Source organism: Melanostigma gelatinosum, assembly GCF_949748355.1.
Source record: "Melanostigma gelatinosum genome assembly, chromosome: 1".
Taxonomy (NCBI): domain Eukaryota; kingdom Metazoa; phylum Chordata; class Actinopteri; order Perciformes; family Zoarcidae; genus Melanostigma; species Melanostigma gelatinosum.
The window spans coordinates 7,133,669-7,151,453 of record NC_136634.1 but is presented as its reverse complement, the minus strand read 5'-3'; the positions used below and the strand labels follow the sequence as shown (position 1 = coordinate 7,151,453).

The following is a 17,785-nucleotide window of genomic DNA, read 5'->3' as shown; positions in this document are numbered from 1 at the left end:
AGGCCAAACTGAGCTCTTTCCCCAACTCCCACATTTGGAACCTCTGCTTTCGAGCATGTCCAAGTCAAGTCATAAATATTCATAGTCAGGAAAAAAATAATTTTTCTGTCTCTAAATATTGAACTTTGCCTTCAAGTCAAGTCTAGGGAGAGAAGTGTCAAGAATGTCAATTCTCCCAGCAATCATGTCCAAGTCAAGTCTGAAGTCTTCTTGTTTTAGATTGAGGTCTGATCAGCTTATCTGGTCTTGATGGTTTCAAAGTACATGGACGTGCATTTGGCATTGTACTGAATTTATTCTACTGTATACCTGAAGGAATCATTTACATTTCAAATTCATTTTATAATAAAGAGCAGCAACAAGGAATTGAAATGAACAGACCTAAGAGTTGACCAGCATTTAAGCTCTTTAAGCAAGAGTGTTGTAATCATATTCACCTAGCTTGAGAAGGCCCTACACGTGTCACATCTTCAGGTTCTTCATGTGAGTGTGTGTGCGTGTGCGTGTGCGTGTGTGTGTGTGTGTGCGCTAGAGAAGTGGCAGCCAACGTGAAAAGATGTGTGGTGTCTGCAAGAAGAATGACAACTTACACATTAACTGGGGTTCCACAGTTGATGTGTCATAAATCCTTTATGCAGAGGATGGCCTAAATATATTTATGCCACACAAGGTTAGGTGATGCTCACTGGCGCAGAACTGCCTCTGAGACTTTGTCTTTTCTTAGTTTTCCGAGAACTGCAGTCCGAACTCACTTTTATTGACCTACTTTTGAGGTGGTGCAGAGATGATATATCGAGCAGGCCTTTTTAGAGAACAGGGCTAGCCAAGTGGTGGGGGCTGCAGCATTGCATACCTCTGTGTATGTACAAGGAGTAGCCTTTCACCTCTCAAGCTCTGTGCTGCCTTTGTCTTTGCAAAGGGGGACATAAATCAACAGAAGTCCAGCACAGGAATCAACAGTGACCAGCAACTCTACATGAATACAGAAAGAGCAGGGGCGAGGTGAGTAGAGAGGTAGAAGTTCTGCAGAAAGATTGTGTTCAGTTCCTTAATCGAGGCATTTGTTCTGAGTGTGAGAGCCAGTTCACAATCTCCTCTTCCACCCCCATATGTATGCGAGTGCCGAGGCAGGATTTATGGTGACTCTACAACATGTTCAACTCACAAGTCTGGCAGACAGGAGACTGAGCGAGCACGAGACATTAGATAAAACGAGAGAGAGAAGAAGAAAATGAGCCAGTCTCTTTCTCAGGCTTAACTCTTAGCAGCTCTGCAGAAGGAAAACCCGGGCAGGAGTCAGCTAGAAAAGAAATGCGTGAAAGTCCAAGCTTTCAACGAAAAGCCTCTGGCATCATCGACTGATTTGTCACACAAAGGTGCAGAGTTAAAGGGTTTTCTCTTATGGTCTTGACCTATAACCTTTTTCACCAGAGTGTCAAAAACAAATGACAAGCAAGTCTTTTAATTGTCGACAGACAGGAGACTGCCGTCCTTATGTTAGCTAATACTGTCTTCAGGCTTTAAAAGTTGAAACAATACGCTCTCCCACAATTTGAACAAGGCATCCAGAAATTGTCTTTTTTATCGATTTTTTATAATGTTTGACATGGGACGATGGTAAAGTTTGCTTTACAGCACCAACAACAGAAAAGGAAGGCTGAGGCGGATGGGAATTTCATAATTTCTTTTAGGTATTTAGTCATAAACCAAAGTATTACAATTTTGACTTGCTTGTAGCGCTAGGGGAAAAGTCAGGGGATCACCAAAGCCATTAGGATTCTTCCTCTAGAAACCATGATTGTTTGTACAAAGTTAATGGCAATCCATAAAGTGATTGTTCTGTCTGGACCAAAGTGGTGCTTGTCTGGACCAAAGTGGTGCTAGCCACTAAAACCTGATGCAGTCTTTGTGTAACTTGCAGTGCCTTTATAACCCCTTGGGGGTGAATGAAATTGCAGACAAAATTACTTCAAATCATTTCAATCATGTTTATTTACCACTGTATTATTGAGATTAATATTATTCAGCTTGAGGTATAGGTTAAATGTATATAATGTGTCACAGAAAGGAGGTCGTGTAATGTAACACCCTGTCAGTATTAGAGCGTTTAATCGCTCATCTTCAACCACAGCTGCCACTCTCAGATCTGAGGAACAGAAGTGATAATGGTTCTCAGCCATTACACACATATGTACACATGCACACATACAGAAACACACACTGTTACCTACAGCAACATGTCCCGACAGGTGTAGATCCTGTACACCTGGAGGCTTTACATGCTGTCGCTGTGCCATTGCGTAAGCGTTTTCTGTTGGGGGTAAAGCATTCTTACAAGCTGATTCACAAGTGTAAAAACATTATAAAAGATGGGAATGAGTAGTCTGTTGAGGACAACTTTGACAAGGCAGCAAATCAGGAGCCATTAAATCAATTTAAGACCAGAGCAGGGCCAGGACAGGTGTGAGCAGCTTCCCAGGTGCACCTCCACAGGCCATGCAGCACCAGTAATCAGCAGTCAAGGGTGGTAATGACAGGTTGCTGTTCTCAGAGAGCTGCACACACACACACACACACACAAACAGAAGCACATACAGTGATAACTCAGAGGGACACTTGCACGCACACAGTCAAACTTAGCCAGTTTCATCACAACAGGCATTTTGCTTTCTTAACCTTCTCACACATTTACCCTCTGTGTGCCTCTCCCTCGTCGACCGCTCAGACATTTTCACACCTCCGCTCGGATCTCTCACCTTCTATCTCACAGGTCAACACATACGCAATAAACTCAAACAGCAGATGTGCGGTTATATACGCAGCTCCCAGCCTGTCTGCAGACCTGTAGACCTCCAGCCATTAAGGTCAAACAACACTTCCAATACAAAAGAAAGAATGCAAATCGAATCGTTTTTGATGATTTGAATTACTTAATGTAATTTGTTACTTCCACAACTGCTGATTTGTATTTCAGTTTTTTGGGATAGAACTGTTTCTGACAGCTATGAGAGCAGCGCATGTTTGCATTCTGTCAAAGAGAAGATTGATTGATGTCGGAGATTTGTGAAAGGCTACGTGTATCAAAAGCAGCCTAAAGTCACCTCTATGCCTAATGACAGATGAAATGAACATTTTCCACCTGTGTGCTTTTATCTTCAGCTGCTGTAAATCTGAGAGGGGGGGGGGGGGTAGAGCACCCAGTCTGTCACGAACTACAGGTATGTTAAGACACGCAGCCCCTGCTTTACCCCCCAGTACAGCGTGTGGTAACGGTGCTGGCACATTGCGTGCTCAGTTCAGAAAATAAAAACACCCCATACTTAACACCAGCGCCGAATACTTCTCGACTAGTGGTGCACTTTTTCCCCCCTTAAATTTCCATCACAGCGATGTCAAAAGTGCAGTGAAGCGAACAGCGAGCAGATCTGGCCTCCGGTCTCCGGTCTCGCCAGGATGTCATTATGAGATACCAGCGTCACCGCATGCTATTTTTAACTCTGTCCTTTCCCAACTGGACCACAGTCACAGCCAACAAGCCAGGCTTCATGCATGCGTCGGTGTGACCCTGAAGTCTAGTCGGTTACGTGTCAGGGGGGCAAACTGTCTTGCAGCTTGTCTCAGACACATCTCATGCATGTCTGCAGATTACAAGCCCGGTGTATTCAACAGTGCTGCAGGGGAAAGCTCTCGTCCCTGAGGTGCTGTGAACTCATGGAGCTCTCAATGTGGAGGTATACGACCGCAGTGGCCTTCCTCTGTGACCCTGCTGACTGTAAACACACACCAGGCCTAATCTTCGGGGCCTCCATAAGCTGCAGAGCAAACAGGACCCCTGACATAGGAGCTGTGTTGAGGAAATAATGAGTGGACCAAATCTAAATTCCACTGGAAAGTGGGAAACAAGAACTCTAAATGATCACTTTACCCTACTGTTATGGTCCTTTAAGTAGCACAGAGATGAGTAGAAAGGGTAATAACACAGAACCAAATGCACAGCTCACTCTGAAGGCGATGCAGGAATGTGTAATGAACATATATCGGCCAGAGGCTGCCCTCCACAGTCCCCTCCATGCTGACAGGTCCTCGGCAACCCTCAGGGTCGTAGCTAACACTCATGTCAGATTGGCATCTTTGCGCCTACATAACCTCCAGAAATTCTGCAGCCACCACCACGACCGCTGTAGAGCTCAGCGCAGAAAGAAAGCTTTTGTCTCCGAACAAAGCCAAAACGGTACATCTGTCAGAAACACTCATTCCTCTTTCCATCCTTTTCCATCGACACCAAGCACGACCCGGGCAGGCTTAATGATCTACAGCGCAGGGAAGAAAAGTCGGTTGCGAGGCAGTTGTGTTTGTATAGACTGTGGGTTCCGCTGAAAGGAAGATATGGGTGGCAAGAGGAAGAGGAGAGAGGTGAGAGGATGTGGGGAGGACAGTGGTGGTTTGGCATAAGCCGCTGTGTGTGAGCGTCAGGCAGCGTTGGCTGGCTGATGGAGTACATCGTGCTACATAGTCCTGCATTTGAGGGTTTTTATAGAGTGAGAGTGAACGAGGGGGAGAGTGATCATTATGGCTCCTGGAATAGCATAATTAGAGAGAAAGGCCTCGCAGTCTGAGTGTCTGTGCCTGTGTATGTCTCTGTGTGTGAGTGATGTTTTTCTCTTTCTCTGGGGAATACAACATTAGCATCCCAGGTACATTCATGCAACACTGGTTTACTTCTTCTTACTCTTTTTCACAAGAGGTACATCTACCACACCCGGAGTAGCATGTTCATTCATTTGGGGTCATGTTTTGGGCCACCTGTTGAATGTAAGTCACATATTCCCTGCCAGTTGCTATGGACCTATACTTCCTGCTTCATGATTACGTGGATTCCATAGAAATTGATTTTGTGTGATATCTAGAAATGAAAGCACATTTGTTGTCGTAGGTGTATCTACGAATGTATGAGAACAGTAGCAAAGCTTTGAGCATCACAAGCTGAATTCTATTCATCTTGATCCCACTCTCTTGTATTGGGGTGGGGTCAAAAATCTAAGAGACAGAAACCCAGCCAACCTATTGTTGTTGCTTTTAATCAATTTGGGTGAATTGAGCATTCAATATTATTTTGTTAAACTCAAACGAGCCGAACAATTCTCTTGAGTTCATACCCTGTATGTTGACCGACTAATTCTATAAAGATCTTCAGGTTTGTCATTTTAGTGCTTCTGACTGTAAATACAGGAAACATTTTATCAACGACTCTCAAGCTAAACTTCAAAGGGCCTTGATTGAAATGAGTCCATTAAGTAAACGCCAGACGGCTGGAGTAGCCTAATCATCACATCTCATCAAGAAAATGTGGATGTGATAGCGGTTAAACGCACATCAAGGCCGTGTTCAGGAAATAGGAAGTGAGTACTCAGTGCAGCTGTGAACGGCAAATTGATTTTCTCCCTGGAAAACAAAAGCATAATCACACTGCTTCCAAATGTAGTGCTCCACCATTTCCGTTAACAAACGGCAGATGAGATGCTTACAAGTGCACAGACACGCTTTACTCACACACTTTGAGTTAATTGCATACATGCATGTGTGTGTTCACACTGAGACACACACCACCATTCTCCACCGCCAGCTTGACTTGATTTGCTGCAGTGTGAAGGCGCTCTGCTGATGAAAGGCAAGAAGCTTGATCTGTCACTGCCGCACGGGCAATACATGCACAACAGTTTACACAACAATGGAGCACTAAAGTTGGCCTTCATCAGAGGAATTAGAGGCCTAATCCAAAACACTGTTCAAGTCTCTCATCCCAAACCCTAAACAGCCCCTCCAGGGGGGCCCTTCCCTCCTACACCAACCATAACATCTCAGACTTCAAACGCTCCACATCTGTAACCCCAACCTCTGGGAGCTGTCCCCTCTCTCATCGACCCCTATCTCAGCGCGAGGGGTTGCAGAGGCTGATGGACCCCATGTGACGGCGCAGCTGTGGAATGATTGATTGCCGGGTTAATTGAAGGGTGAACGGGAATTGTAGCCATAGGCTGCTAGTTCTGGTTTGATTACGGCTTCACTTGCTATCCGATTGTAGCATACAGTTCATTAGCTTACGACCGAGGGCCACGGAAGGACAGGTCAGAGTCCAGGTAATAGAGGGTGTCCTGCTCTATTGCTGTAATTAGAGGTCATTCGTTTTGGACTGCCTGTTCTGACCAGCTGCATGGTGTCTGTCCACCACAAAGGATCAATGGGCCCTGAACAGCCTTCTGATGCCTTTGACCCTCAAACACTCTGTTTCTCATGTGGTCTTAAGATGGAACGATATTATCCATGTTGCTATCTGAGCATGTGAGTAGTTTTGGTTTCATGTGCTTGAAGGTGCTTGAGGTTTTGAGTATTTGCTGCTGCAACCCTGAAAGAATGAGGTGACTGCAATTTTTAATGTGCGGCTCTAAGCTTCACTAAAATTACAGCTAAATATCTCAACAGTTTTCCAAAAACAATTTACCCATTACTACTAACATTTATTTTATCATCTCACACTTGTGGACTTTGAATGTATTGTGCTGTTAGTGTGTTTGTTGTGCATGTGGTTGTGTTTTTGTATACATGCTGGGATAACAGATGCAAATTACCTTCTAACTAACTCTGGTGCAATTACGTTTCACTGTGCGCTGTCCCTGCAAAAATGACCAATAAAATTAAATAAATGTTGTTACTATAGCACTTCAGAACAGAGTGCCTCACAATTGGGCGGATAAAAAAACGAAGCCAAAACAATACAATTGTGAATAAATCACTGGGAAGCTGATTATAAAATGTGGGCTTTTAAAAGTGGTTTAAAAGAAGAAACAGTCCAAAAGGACAGTGCTGTGCTCAATGGGTAAATGTTGATGCACTCAATAAACAGACTCTAGTGGCTCTTGAAGGCAAAGTGTTGAAACATGAAATGGGTGAAAAAGAACAAACTACAGGTGCTCGTACGTTGCAGGTTTGTGTCATTTTGATTTTAAAAAGTATTTATTGGTCACATGACATGTTCATGAAACAGCATTGATTTTTTTATTAAGAATTAACAAAATAAACATTTATTTGTACACACTTATAATATATATTTATAAATAAGGTTTTTCCTTTGAGTTAATGTGCTTAGCTTTGTTTTTTTGCTTTTTGATATCTTAAAACCTCAGCATGTAAAACCAAAACTAGCCATATGGCTGTGTCGCCCGACAATATGCATGTAAGAGAGAATATATGAGAGAATGTGTGCAGCTCAAATGAAGACAGAGGAAGAGAGAGAGAAGTAGGATAGACTGAGCAGCATTGTATTTGCTTTTGTTGCTATATGGAAATTAAGTTGAATATATGAGAGTTGGTATAATCAGTCTCGGGACTTGAAGCTGATGGACTGCAATCTTCTGTTTCCTGATATTAACTACAATCAACAATCAGCCTGCACTGCATCATGCATGACCTTATAAACATTTCAGGATAGAAACTATAATACAGTTTACAAGCCCGGTACAAGCCTGGACACAGAGAAAAACAAATAAAGAATATGCACTCCCTCCTGTTCATTGGCCTAAAATGGACTGGAGAAGAAATGTCAACTTTAATTTCTGCTTCTAACACATAAAAACCTAAACCAGACTTTGGAATCTAAGGGTGTGAGGTGGAGACGGAGGTGACAGTGCACATAATGGAAACTCAGCGGACACATTTGTAGCAGTGCTGATTGGATTGCTTTTGGCGTGGCTCCCCGAACTCCACCCTGGAATCTATACCTTTTTTATTATTTCCCATAATGTGAGTACTGGCGGAAGCACACAGAAAAGGCATCCCTGTGAAGCCGCGCTATAGCTGTGAAGTAATCGCCCAAATACGTCCTTGTTAGCCCTGAGTCCAGTTGACACTCACTGGGCTTTTACCCAAGCTAAAAGTACGTCTCCTCTGCTTTCATCTCTCCTCCCTTTTATTCAGCGTGGGAGAGCTTTACTGGGTGCTGCTGGTCCGCGGCCGAACTGAGGCCTTAAGCCCCTCTCCTGTAAAGAAGTGGGATGCCAAACATCCTCTGATTTACAGCTTGGAGCACACGCTATGCCTTTGCTCCTATGGGCTATAAAAGGCAAATGAGAGCGAGATGTCCTGATCCCGCTTGCTATATTAACCTACATTCTTTCCAGTGGAGTAGAGTGGCTGCATGAACTGACTATAACCACATGGTGGAAAGAGGCAAAGCTTCCAGGCCCCAACATAGTGCTCACGTGAAGGGTTGGGATGGCGGTCTGATAAAATCAGCTGCTGACCTGCTCTTGCATACTGTGTATAGAGCGGCATTCCTTTTCTGCCACACAACACTGGCTCCACAGCCTTGTCGGGCCTCAAATCATATTAAATATTTGCTTGGGTGTTTAAGGCAGGAACACCTGGGGACCTGAGTGACAACAAGTCAAAAAGAGAGGCGCCAGTGGGATCCATGTTCAGTGTTGACAGCGATGCTAGCCGACACATTCTCGTCCCGATGCGGCAAAGGCTGCAGCTTGGTCAATGCTCCTGAGCTTTAAACTATGACGCAATGCCAAAATCTGTAGCGTCGGTTTTGCCCGTGCCAGTGATGGCTTGCCAATATACACTCGTTGCATGTAATGCCTTTTAAAATAAACTTCAGTTTTTACAGAATGTGAGGAAAAAAAGTTGAGGAAAAGAGTGTCGTTGACGTTAGCTCGATTGACTGACTGACGGCTCACGGGACGAATGACACAAACAACTTACGTGACAAAATGTCAACCTTTACTTTTAGTTTCGGACGGGACACAGCGGCCTCAGTGCATCGGGTGTCATGCGCTGAGGGCCACTGACCAAGCTGCGATAAGGGTAAAAGTTAAGGGATTACCAAAGCTGTTGCAATTAAAATAGTTGTTGAGAATTTTCACTCAATCCACAAATGTCAAGCTGCTTTTGACGTGAGAGGAAAGATCATCAACGTCAGTCGGATTCATGGGGACCATTAACGTCTGTACAAAATTTCGGGGTGATCCATCCGATGTTTCTATCAGTCTGGAACAAAGTGAAGGACTTTGGCATCCATAGAGCCACATTCTTCGCATGGCTAAAAATCTGGGAGTTTAAGGGGAAAACAATTGAAATCTAAAACTTAAATAAAGGGTACATGAAGGGGGCGGGGGGGGGGGTTCTATCAGGTCCTTGTAATCCTTTGAAGCACAGCACATCAGGCCCCTGTCGAAGATGCCGCCAACTGCCTTAACCCCACCCGTTCCTCTCAGGATTAGCTTTGCTATGATTTAGCGCTGTTTCTCACTGGCCTCTGGAATGCGACGGATGACGGATCTATTTTCCTACATTGTTTCACCTGCTCTAAATGAAACCACATGCTGCACAGGACCGCCTCTCCTTTGCCTGTAATTGGAAGCACATGCACAGTGAAGCCAAGAGTAAAGCGGAGCAGCCACAACTGACAGGTCCAACCCCCCTCCCTCTACCTCCACCTCCACCTCCCCTCCCCTCGGTCTGGGGTGCCATTTTGGTCTGGGCCAAGTGGCAGGACACAGTGCAGGGCCTGAAAGAAGTCATTGAACTAACTGACCTGGCATTACACGTCAAATTCAGTTCACTGGGACGACTGTATCACGTGTCCTGAGTCTTTCATGACCCCGGACTGAAATTTGAGTGACGGTTGAAAGTCTGCGAAAGGAAAGAGGCCTTGACATTGAGTCTGACGTGCTTTAAGAACACAAGCAGTACTACACTGTTCATTCGCCACGGTCTGTAACGTCTGGATGCGACAGGCCATTGATTCAGGGCAGAAGTATCACCAACTCTTACATCACTGCAATATTGCATAAGGGAAGAATGTATGATATTTATTAACCTCATCAGTGACGATAATTGAACACGTCTGTCAGTGATGTATGGGACCTTTCAGTGATATCCAGAGGGAGAGAAACTCAACTCTCTATACTCAACCAAACCCAAGGCTTGTTGGCAGAGATTTAACAGTTAGTTTAGCTGTTACGGTAACAGCTAAAATCTAAAGTCAGTCACGGTCCAAAATGCAACTCGCACAAGTGTGTTGCGGAGTCTACAAACCACTAGAAACATCTTGTGTCCAAAAGTTAAACTTTTGAAATGAAATGTATTTGTTGAGATTTTTCAAAAGGGAAAAGGAATAGATGTGATGTTAAGGAGTCAATTCAACTTTTTATGTGGAAAAAACATGACTGTGTGTTTGCGGGGGGGCATTGACACCATTGATGAGCAGGTAGTTTGTGCATGAATGATGAAGCGTATGTGTCAATGAAAGATGCACAGAACATGTGAGAGAGAGAAAATAGCCTTTGAAATATGACCGAACAAACCCGATCACCTAACCTCTCATAATCATGAAATCATACAGCCGTCAAAAGCATAAAGAGACACTGGTGGGCTTTTAATAACCACTCCGGGTCTCTTCCAGTGAGTGAATAGGCATGTCAATTATAAGAACAATTCACAGCTGCTTTGATGTCAATTGGTTTCCGTGTTTTTCAGCCTAATGTGCCGCAAGGATCTTATATTTCCAAACATTAAAGGAATAGTTGGATAAATATCTGCTTTCTTGCCAAGAAAGATGAGAGGATTGATACCACTGACATCGGTGCCGATCTTCTCATCCAATTCTCGGGAAGAAAGCAAATGAACACGTTCCCCAAAATGTCCACCTACTCGTTTACAACGTATGCTACGTCCCTAAGCACACCCAACCACTACAACAATCTAACAACAGCTTTTTACAACTATCCCACAATGTGCCACTACGGCATTTTAATGTAGAGAGCGTCGCTTCAGACCACATTCTGCCCCCTTGTCCCTGTTAGATTAATTTAATAGGTCAAAGGCATTGATATCCATCATATACAGGAGGAACAACCATAAAGGGCAAAGAGGGACTGATAAAAGAGGGAGAGACAGGCGCAACGACACGCTGTAAAAGCTAAAGGCCTCTGGTCAGGACTGACACAGGGAAACGGAGGCAGCAACAGGAAGGACATGTAGACATCAAGAGAAAGGGACACCAGAAAGCACAATGTCTCAGGCGGCCTTCTAAATCATTCGGTGCTGTGGTGCTGTAGGCACACTGCAGCTCTTTTTTTCATAATATGCTGTAAACTACACAGTACATTAAGCAGCTCTTTGTGTCTGCAGTATATTCTGCCTGAACAGTATAAGCGCTGCGACAATGTGAGCTGACAAATGCCTCGCATTGAAAAGACACCGCATGAAATCCCACGGTATCAATGTGGCTAATAACCGGCGACACAGCTTGGCAGCCTGTGGGCGTCATTCTGGAGAAAACAGACACAAACAGTAAACAGCATGCGAGTCTTTAGGCATGTCCCTATTTTTTTATGCAACTGGTCAGTCAAGGCTACACACACATACACGAGCGAATAAAGCCTTTTGTGTAACACGGAAAGAACATCTCTTGAATCTCAAGTGTTTGAAGTTGGCTTATTTCCACCCTCCTCTGGGGTCCTGGTGAGTGGAGGATGTTGTACATTCATCAGAAGAGAGAGCCGTCAGCTGACAAATGTTCTTGGCCCCTAATGCCCGCCAAGCTGTAATGTGTTTTTTTATGTTGACAATGCGCTGGTGATATTCTATGTTCTTCTTTTTGTCAACAAAACCCATTAAAAAAAAGCAACTATTGATTCTTCTAAGAAATATACAGTGATGAAATAACCAGAGCCTGATATAGCTTATTCCGCTATACCATAGCCTTCCATTGTTGTCACAATATACTTGTTCATTCATTATGATCAACATGGGCTTTGTAGATCATTTCTTGAAGTAGCAGTTTGATTTTATATGTGATAACAAAGAAACTACAGGCTATTATGTGAACAAAATGTCGTACTGCACATCTGCATCAGCTTGGTTTTAGTCCTTGATTTGTTGACAATAAGAAAAATACAGCAAAGCATCAGCTTTATGGATTACACACAGAAGAACAACATTCACAATAAAGTGTGATACATAATGTATAAAATAGATTGTAATAAAAACAGTTACAAAGCAATGTCAATAAACGGTAAGAAAAACAAGGAACAGTACACAACACAAAATTACCACCTCTGCCTCGCTTTGAAATTTTTACAATTTTTTGCAACTGAACATTTTATCATTTAACAAATTAAAAAATTCTGTTTCTAAAAAAGATTTTAAGTGTGTTCAGTGTGAATTTCCCAGAAACACTAAAATCAGAGCTACTGAGGGAAAATAATCAACATGCAGAGAGAGCATGAGAGAGAGAGAGAGAGAGCGAGAGAGAGAGAGAGAGAGAGAGCGAGAGAGAGAGAGAGAGAGAGAGAGAGAGAGAGAGAGAGAGAGAGAGAGAGAATCATTGATGGATTCCAAGATAAATAACTGAGCAGTGATTATTTTTGCAGAGGGCTATTGGGAATGTTTGTGTCCCCCAGACAGTAAGTTAGTCAGCTGGCTGGGTCTCCTGTCTCCTCCTGACAAAGAAAGAGAAAGTTCCAGTGGAGTGACCAAGAAGCCAAGATGGCTGTCACAATGCCCGTCGCCGCCTCCCACAGCCAGTCCCAGGGTGGGTGGCTTGTCGGCTATGATCCTTTTTTTTTTTAGCAAAGTGAAGGTTGATGATGAATGCTGTATGCAGACCTCTGCTGTGCGTCCCATGACTCCATGAAGCAGCATCACACCCTGCTCGCTGACAGCATTGAAGCGACTTTATTTAGTATGTGGTGAGCCCAAAATGTGAGTGCCTCTAGGTCACGGGTGTCAAACTCAAGGCCTGCAGGATGAATCCAGCCCGCCACGTCATTTCATGTGGCCCGCGAATCCGCCAGCAAAAACAAAATAATAATAATACAAAAAAAAATAAAAAAGTTAGACTTGATAATACAAATATCCCCATCGTCGAAATTATGAGATAGTAAGTCAAAATTATGAGATAGTAAGTCAAAATGATGAGATAGGAAGTCATAATTATGAGATAGAAAGTCATAAAACCCTTGAAAGAACCCTTGAAAGGATTTTAGGCTTTGAACAAAGTTATTGTAACAACTTGTGTTTGATATTTGTCTTTGCTATTTTCTTTAAAGGTTTGATAGAGTAATGTGGGTTTCTTAACCCTAAATTAAAAGGATTTAAGTTATAACAACAGAAATGTGCTTACATATATTTTTACATTTATACAGTATAACTGCATGTACAATATTTGAAGACTTGAATAAACAATAATCAAATGCAGGGAGAGTTATTTACCAATATGTTAGGGAGAAGTTACATTTACACAGTCTTACATTTACAAACGGCCCTTTGAGGGCGGCCATGATGCTGATGCGGCTCAGAGTGAAGATGAGTTTGACACTCCTGCTCTAGGTGAGTGAATATGCAGGATCCTGTTGAAACAAGGAACAGAGTCATTGGCTCTGGTGCGGGTCTTTGTAGCAGCTTCACTTTCAGATACGAAATAGCCGAGGAGGTGATGTGAACCGCTGAACAAGCAGCCTAGTTTTTTTTTGAAGTACCTGCGTTGTGTTCCCTTCAGTGGCTGCTAATCTGCAAGAGGGGGGAGAAGGGGGGGGGGGGGGGTAAACATAATCAGTGCCAAGATATTTATAGGACAATTATTTGACAAATTTCTAGTTCTTGTATTTCCTTTGTCAATGTCAAGAGTGTGCTCAAAAAACACCCACGCACTATACCAAGCAGTTCAAACTGGGAGACCTTAGTGGTGAAAAAAGAGCCGGTACTTGTTGTGCCGGAGGTATAAAACGAATCAATTCATTAGATGTTTGACCTGGATGAGCACAAGGACAAACATGGGAGGAAAGACACCGGAGGAAATCCTGCATGACTGCAGAATACAACAGCAAGGTAGCAGATTGTTTCTTAATACTGGTCACATTACAAAACGTGAATGTCACTTTTTATATTGGTTCCATAGCGCTGTCAGAGAGGTGGTGATATAAACAGTGGTCAATTAAGTCAATACCATTGTAAACTGTATTAGAATAAGAGAACAAATAAGGCTGCCGTGCATGGTCCCTAATTGGTAAGGCTGTGGATAAAAAACAAAATACAATATAATAATTGTATAATATCTTATGAAAAGTTATTTTTAGTGCTTTTTCGTATTGTTTTCATACGAATGTCCAGCAACATGAGCGTTCAGTGTGTTCAGGCAACAAAACTAGTGGGCTAGGTTTAGAAAAAGATCGGGGTTTGGTTTGAAATAACAAAGGAAAAGGCATTTCATAAAGGTCCAGTGTGTAGGATTTAGGGGGATCATAATATTCATAACTATGTTTTTATTAGTGTATAATCATTTTGCTACCTAGAATAAGCCCTTCGAGTCTACATAGGGAGCGGGTCCTCTTCCTTGTACTGCCATAGTCGAAACAAATGTTGTGAACCACATTCATCCTCACAGCGGTGAGTACCCAAACTGTTACAGGAAAGGGAATGCTTCTTATTGGGATTCACCAACAGTAAAGGTCAAATAAAACCCAAAATGCCGTAGGCACGCAGGCACATGGTTTCCTGGAGTCGCAGCTCGGCCACTTGGGATTATTTCTCTCTACGCCCTTAGCTGCTTCACCACAAGATGCTCTTCAATTATCCAGAGAGGGAAATGCACAGTACAGCGTTACAGGCGTTTACCTTTACATGTGGACTTGGACTGACTGGCAGCCACAGCGGTCAGGTCTGCTGGTAGACCTACGTATACGCCACCATAGTTCCTGAGGGGAGAGGAGAGGAATGTAGCAAATCAAGACATATCAGTGATCAGATAATGTTGTGGTGGTTCTCAATGGAATACAGTTACTCCTTTGAGCAATGCATCAGCTTTCTAACTCTTCATGGAAGATACCACATCTGTTTAAAATAAATCTCATTCGGCTTTGTGTGACGTTGTAATGCATTTAAAAAGATAATTATCTGTGCCTGGAATCTTTGCATCTTTTCATCAAACGTTTTGATTAGGTGATCAGGAATAAGTGTTTAATGGAACACATCCATTGTTTATCTTATTATTTACACCAGTGCTTGTCAAAATAACCTCTATTAAAAAGGCCTAATAATATTCAGGTTCCATAATCAGCATACTACAAAAAAAAGGATAGAACTTTTCAATTACAATGGATTAATATGATTCGATCAAAATGCACCCACCAGCACCATACAAACTAAAATGTAGTGAACTTGACAGAAAGTTTAAGAAGATAATTACCTTCTTTTCTCATCGTCTGGCGAGGGTTCTTCTGTCCTGATTGAGAGAAGCACAGGTCAGGTCAGCTCTTATGGGAGGACATACAAACTCAACAGCAAACAAACACACAGTGCATGCTGATGAGAAATAGTCAGGACTGGACAGTGGAAGTGCATTTGCTCAGTTGCAGAGCATACGAGATATGCTGCATGAGCCCTCTGGGGAATTCTGATAATTCCCATGTGGGAGTTCTGAACAACTGATGAGCAGGCTGAATTATAAATGTTTGTTTCAGGTCTGGAACCAGGCTACTAAACAACCAGTTTCCAATGAATTCCGTTTTTAGGGTGTTTTGTTGTTTGTTTGTACTGACATGACCACCCAATTTATTGTGTGTGTGTGTGTGTGTGTGTGTGTGTGTGTGTGTGTGTGTGTGTGTGTGTGTGTGTGTGTGTGTGTGTGATAGTTTGCTGTGCTGTCCTAGGAAGTTGTGATTAGCTTCAGTGAGTCAGTAGTGTGCTACTGTCAGCTCTCATGAGTCCTGTGCTGACTGTTCAGATGGTTATCAAGCAGCACACACACACACACACACACACACGTACTCACTGATTCCAGGAAATGCTTTGGAAAATGCTGCCCCTCCCAAAGCTTTGATAGACGCTAACTGTTGATGGCAAAAGACAACCTGCCCTCCACATGACACTCCAGAGAATAACGTCTTTAATTTTCTAAAGCCAAGAAGGGTCAAGTATCTATTCATTTCTTTTATTTTCGATGTTTTGTTTTTGTTTTTGACAGTAAAGTCAGTATTTTTTAATATTGGTATTTTGGTAATGAGACAACTTTGCACTTTTCAGTAAAGTTTTTACCGCATCTATCAAACTGCGGATCACGAGAAGTCGTCATTCTGCCAACACACAGTATGTATTTGTATGTCATGAAGGAAATAACTATATATTCGATATCACATATGAAGCGAAAGACAACACATTAAAAAAATCAGCATTTTCAACAGGTAATTTCTATTGCTGCGTACAACCATCAGTGTTTTAGATATTGTTTTGTTTTGTTCTTTCAGCTGCACTTTTACTTTACAATGCTTTTATATTGAAATGTTGTAAAACATCGGCGTGATATCAGTGTGGATAAAAACCTTTGAACAATGAATACAGCATGGGCAGGTATATCAAGCTGTAAACTGTGATCTGAATGTCCAAAAGCCACAGATGTCCAGCCTCAAAAATATTTAAAAAAGTTGGAAATGACTGATGTACTTACACATCTTTGGAGACATCTGCTGGCCCTGAAAACAGGTCAAAAGAGCAGAATTAATTCATCTTTGTTGTGAAAAGTATTGAAGGAGGTGAGTTACCATAAAAGGCTTTCATTCAACAGCCTTGGGATGTATACCATCGACATTTAAAGATGAATATAGAGTACAAAATATAATACATCACTCTTCATAGCACGACTTATCTAACAGCGCCCTCCGCAGACACCATATCAGAACATTTCACAGAAATGAATAAGTTTAACTGTGAACACTTAAGATGAAACTAGAAACACTTCTTCATTTGCTCAAAGTGACAAAAGTGAAGGTGTGGACCCTCAGCTGGCTGCTTTGGAGAGCTCTCCATGAGACCACCTGGGACATTTCCATGGATCTGGTTCTGGAAAAACATCAGTAAATATACTGACAACTGGTTAGTTAAGTCGTACACCCTGTACATACTGGGATGTTTGCTGAAATTGATAGGATGGCCCTACCTAGAACATTTTCCACCAGCCGCCACTGCTTCCCAGTGACACGCATTGTGCTCATCCCAATCATGTTTAACTCTTTTATGGTTAAACAACAGATCATTCTTTGCTGAACTACAGGCAGTCCACTTAACTTGATTTGAATCTAAATGAGTCATTGATCACCGCGCGGGAAACAAAAGCCTTATGTTTAACCTTTTTTTCATGCCATTTTCCATTGTATTACTGGCGAAATGTACCTTCAAAAAGAACACGACACGAATAAGTTGTAAGAGCTGAAAACTGGAGAATCTACATTATACAGAAACAGAGCGAATTTCATCCTTGTAAAAATGAGTCTGCTGACATGACACAGGGGCCTATTCAGTAGCCTGACAAAAGCTCATTCATATCCAAGGGTGCACATCTGGGTGCAGAAGACTCGGGATGAGCACTGAGGCAGTAATTTGAGTTTGATTAGCTTGAAATTAAAAATATTCTTGCATGACTTGAATATCACATGGAAGTTAAGAACTAATTAATAAATACATTTTACTTTAATAAAGAGTTATTCAATTGCTAATAATGCACTGTATTAGGACAAATGGTTTTAATGTAAAGAATTTGTCAACAATTATATTTTCTCCCATGAAAGTACATCATAACTGCAATGACTGTATTATCACCAATCATCTGTTTATACATCAGCCTGCACTTTTGGGTGCCTAAAGGAGGAGTTTCAGTGGTTGACAAATACATTGTTAAACACTGCTAACAACTACATTGTTGCGTGTTACAAGCCAGTGTTAACTGTTT

At 42.4% G+C, this 17,785-nt stretch overlaps 1 protein-coding gene across 1 annotated transcript in view; it reads right to left on the bottom strand.

Moving 5' to 3' along the window:
- Positions 1-11,963: 11,963 nt before the first annotated feature.
- c25h12orf75 (chromosome 25 C12orf75 homolog) overlaps positions 11,964-17,785 on the bottom strand; it is a 7,873-nt gene continuing 2,051 nt past the window's right edge. Inside the window, exons 2-7 of the mRNA XM_079273675.1 lie at positions 16,508-16,532; positions 15,251-15,286; positions 14,680-14,759; positions 13,545-13,575; positions 13,317-13,415; positions 11,964-12,805 (exon numbers count right to left, since the gene is read on the bottom strand). Of these exons, the coding sequence (XP_079129801.1) occupies positions 13,571-13,575; positions 14,680-14,759; positions 15,251-15,286; positions 16,508-16,532 (146 nt within the window). The 3' untranslated portion in view covers positions 11,964-12,805; positions 13,317-13,415; positions 13,545-13,570. The remainder of the gene's footprint in view (positions 12,806-13,316; positions 13,416-13,544; positions 13,576-14,679; positions 14,760-15,250; positions 15,287-16,507; positions 16,533-17,785) is intronic.